Raw genomic sequence first — 4,110 nt, forward strand, 5'->3', positions numbered from 1 at the left:
TATATTGACTTTCAATGAAAAGGACTCATTTAAATTATTATTTTAAAACTGGGCTTTAATAAAAAGGAACCTGGAGTAGACCACCAGCAGATGGCGCTCTTTCTCAAGAGAAAGTTCAAGAAGAAACTGGACAAGAAGAACCAATTTCATTTGTATCACTGATGTAGGAAAATACAGCAAAACCAAATAAGCAAACATAAATGTAGCAATTATACAATATCGAATATGAAAATGAGAATAAAAAAAGACATGATAAACTTAACCAGATATATATTTGTGAAGAGGAATCTACAGATTTGAGTCTGTTGCTGAATATGTCAGATCATCGTGATTTTATTTTATACGTTGAGTGGAAATCTAAATTAAACTATCTGCTTTCCGATTTGTGGTTATGCATTATTTTTGGCCTGATAATGATGATATTGAGATATCATCTTTATATTAGAAAACCAGCAGAAATTGCTTGTGTAATTATAAAGAGGAAAGATAATACAGTTTGTTTGAAAAAGAAAAATTGCAGTGTCTATTCTCAACCTGTTTTAGTTTGATACATTTCACAGACAGCTAATTAAATAATACCTTTTAGCTGTGTATACATTCAGACATGAATCTAACCGTTGAAGACCTGCGATGCTTGATAGAAAACGTTATTACCGTAAACAGGTTAAGCTGAAAACTTCAGCAAAATTGCCTCATAGGTTGCATTTAAAGGAAACTTTCAATCCAGAAAAAGAAAATCTATATATTCACACCCAGACCACCTTTGCAATCAGCATACAGGGGTTGGTACTTTCAGACTGTTTAAAAAAATGCCCAATTATCCACACATCCACAATAGAACCTAAAATCCACAACAACAAAAAAACAAAAAACAGATAATAGCAAAAAATAGCAATGAAGGAGAGGCTGCAACGACTAATGACTAACATTACTAAACAAATATTAGGGATAAAATGGTAGAAACATTTAAAGATTAAGCCATAAACAATATCCTAACCTCCGTCTCCCAAAAAGGAATAAATCAGTTTTGAACAACTTCAATCTATCTGGAAAAAGAAAAAGAATTGCATAGGAGAACCGCAGCTGTTGCAGAGTAAGAGACGAGTACAACTGTAGCAAGACAGGACTGTCCACTAAAGCCGGGCAACATAAAAGGGAAACTGTTAGTAGAGTCATTGTAAAAGTAAGATGTTAAAAAGGTACTTTGTTAAGATAAAACTAGAGTAAAATCTTTTTTTCACTGAAAACAGACGGCAGAGTTCAGTCTGATCACCCCATACTATGTTATGGTGTGGAAACATTGAGGAGCTGGTTAGAGTTGATTGGAAGATGCATGGAGTTAAATAAAGGGAAATTATCTTAGCTGATTTAAATTAAAGCATATTAGGGCCTTAGAACAGCCCTGTAAAAATCTAGACGTACTACGCACAGTGAAACATTCGGTAGATGAATTGGCCTGATAGAGCAGGGTAGGCGACATCTGTCCTCTAGGGCCGTAGTCCTGCCGCTTTTGCATGCATCCCTTTCATAACCCACCTGAAACAAATAAATGGTTATTGGCCAGGCCCCTGCTAAACTTACCAGTGCCAAAGAGGTAATTTATCTTTTTGTTTCAGGTGTGTTGGAGCAGGGATGCATGCAAAAGCTGCAGGATAGTGGAGAACTCAAGGACCAACGTTGCCTACCCCTCTGATAGATTTAACTTTTTAATAAAAGGTCTATGCTTAGTAGAAATAGCATGATCTGGAAGAGACCACACCAGTGCCCTTCCACTTTACATTTATGTGCTTATTACTGCTGTTCTGCAGGCATCCGCTGTTTTTTTCCCCTTCACAATGAAGAACTCAAATAAAAAAACACAATCTGATTATTTATTTTTTTTGCTTTTTTTTTCTTCAGGAGAGGCATGCTCAGGAAGTGCGCAGAAACAAGGAGCTGAGAGAAGAGTTGATGCCGTGAGAGGCCCCAACTGCCTCTACGACCCCCCCGCCCCCACCACCTCCAGTCACCACAACCTGTCAGAGGAACACCTCCCTCCCCACCTCGCCCTACATGTCCACACCTATCCAGCCGTCCCTGCTGACATCCCCCCACCCCTCCCCCTGTATTGCTACGAAACGCCACCCTGGGATAGAGGGAGGTTCAAATAAAGTTGGGGGTGGAAAGGATTGCAAAAAAATTTGAAAAAAAGGGGGAAAACTATCATCTCCCGTCCTTAAATAAAAAAAGAATGTTTTTGCTCAAACGTGAAGAAAAAAATCCAATTGACGCCTGACAATGTTTTTTGTAAATACTTTTTTTTTGTTATATACGATTCAATACAAGCAGCAAAAGTATTGATTGCAGTGTGCCATTTTTATATAGGTTTCCTCTCCCTACATACATATATATATATATACATATATATATGGATGTGATGATCTTTTCATTTTCCCTTTCCTTCCTCTCATTTCAGCCTAAGAATGTTTGTTTTAGGTTTCTCTCGTGTGGTAACAAGCTTAGGTGTTTGTTGTGAGTTTGCCAGCTAGCTGATGTTTTGCTGTGAACAGGTTGCACCTCCCTACCATAAAAGCCTGCATGCACAAGGTGAAATAGGAGTCCTTTGCATTCACTTGCAGAAAAGTTGCTAGAAGGAAAGGTGGAAATAAGGGGTGGGTTCAATTTTGCAAGCTTGCTTTTTGTGGGGGACTGCAAGCTGTTTCCACACATCCGCTCCTGTGAAAATAAGTAGTGACTGTACTGCAGGAGAACACTATAGCATTTAAAGAGTCCGCCCTCGTCCTCCTTCCCTTCATTCCCATCTCTTTTCACATAGACCGTAAAAAATCACTCACATGCTCTCCACACAGCACAGGAAAATACCGTTTGATGCGCCATTGATCTCTTAAAGCTTCCTCCATAAATGGTGTCTTTACATTGTCAGAAGCCACTGTTACATTAAGCACCACTGTTAAAGTTATCGTGCATCTTTACGACACTGGAGCTCATCCATCTCCAACTGTTACCATCATACTACGAAAAAAAACTTGCTTGATCCATCATCAACTCCTCTTGGTCTGTTCATCATCAAATCATTAAACCTTCCCCTTGAAACACAGTAAATAGTGGCACAATGAAGATATTTAAGCCATAAGAGGCATAACTGCAACAGTGATCCATGGAACACAGTATTTCTAGGAGTAAACGTAAATATAAGATGCAAGGAACGGTGCTGTACTGGGATGGTCACACACGCACAGTTGGCCCGTGGAAGTGTGTGAGTGGGTGTGTGAGTGTACCGCACTAAGACTGGATAGTTAGCGTGTTGATCTGTTTAGAAATAAAAACCAACAACAATACAGCGTGTAATGGTTGTCAGAAAGCTAGAATCAGACAGTTAGTTTCCTTCTTGACTCTTTCTCTCCTCCGTCCATTTGTGTGTTTCCTCTTCTTCCACGTATATCTTTGTGAGCAAGCAGTGGTTAATAAAGATTTGGGGTTCAGTGAATAAAACTGGCTTTGAGAGCGATTTGTTAAAAAATATATGTATAAAATGCGTTGCGAAGTTTAACTTTGCAGATTTTTTTTTTTTTTACATGGGCGGTTCTAGACAGGGGTCAACGGGGGCCAGTACCCCTGTAGATCACGTCATGGCCCCTGTACTGAAAACATAATACTAATTCTAATGATGACATGAACTGGAGCAGATATGGTTACTGAGAGGTCCTTTGGATCATTTCCTTTTTTTTCTTTTCAAATTATGTTTTACTAATTATTTAAAAACAATAAGGCGATAGCTTCAATGACATTGAGATAGGATCCCAGTTTTCATCTGCTAAATGTTTTTTTTTTCAAAACAAATTTTAAAAAATACTTTATTTTTACAGCTGAATTTATCAGTTTTTCTTGAGTTCTAATTCAGATTTTTTAGAAAATGGTAATTTTAACTTAAATTAAGTGAAAAATATGTAAAATTCCTAAATTATAAATGTATATTGACCTCATAAGAAATAGAAATTTTATTAAACCTAATTAAATAGAAATTTCACTTCATCCAGCTCCGTTAATACATTTGAATCCCTTGCCCTGTTTTTTATTTCATGCTTTTCTGTGCCCCCCTTGAAAACACTC

At 37.6% G+C, this 4,110-nt stretch overlaps 1 protein-coding gene across 1 annotated transcript in view; it reads left to right on the forward strand.

Moving 5' to 3' along the window:
• The window catches only part of stmn2 (stathmin 2), a 14,542-nt gene extending 11,034 nt beyond the window's left edge, over positions 1–3,508 (forward strand). Inside the window, exon 5 of the mRNA XM_015379642.1 lies at positions 1,900–3,508. Within this exon, the coding sequence (XP_015235128.1) occupies positions 1,900–1,959 (60 nt within the window). The 3' untranslated portion in view covers positions 1,960–3,508. The remainder of the gene's footprint in view (positions 1–1,899) is intronic.
• The last annotated feature ends 602 nt before the right edge of the window (positions 3,509–4,110 follow it).

The sequence above is a fragment of the Cyprinodon variegatus genome, unplaced genomic scaffold, assembly GCF_000732505.1.
Source record: "Cyprinodon variegatus isolate N-32 unplaced genomic scaffold, C_variegatus-1.0 Scaffold196, whole genome shotgun sequence".
Classification (NCBI taxonomy): Eukaryota; Metazoa; Chordata; class Actinopteri; order Cyprinodontiformes; family Cyprinodontidae; genus Cyprinodon; species Cyprinodon variegatus.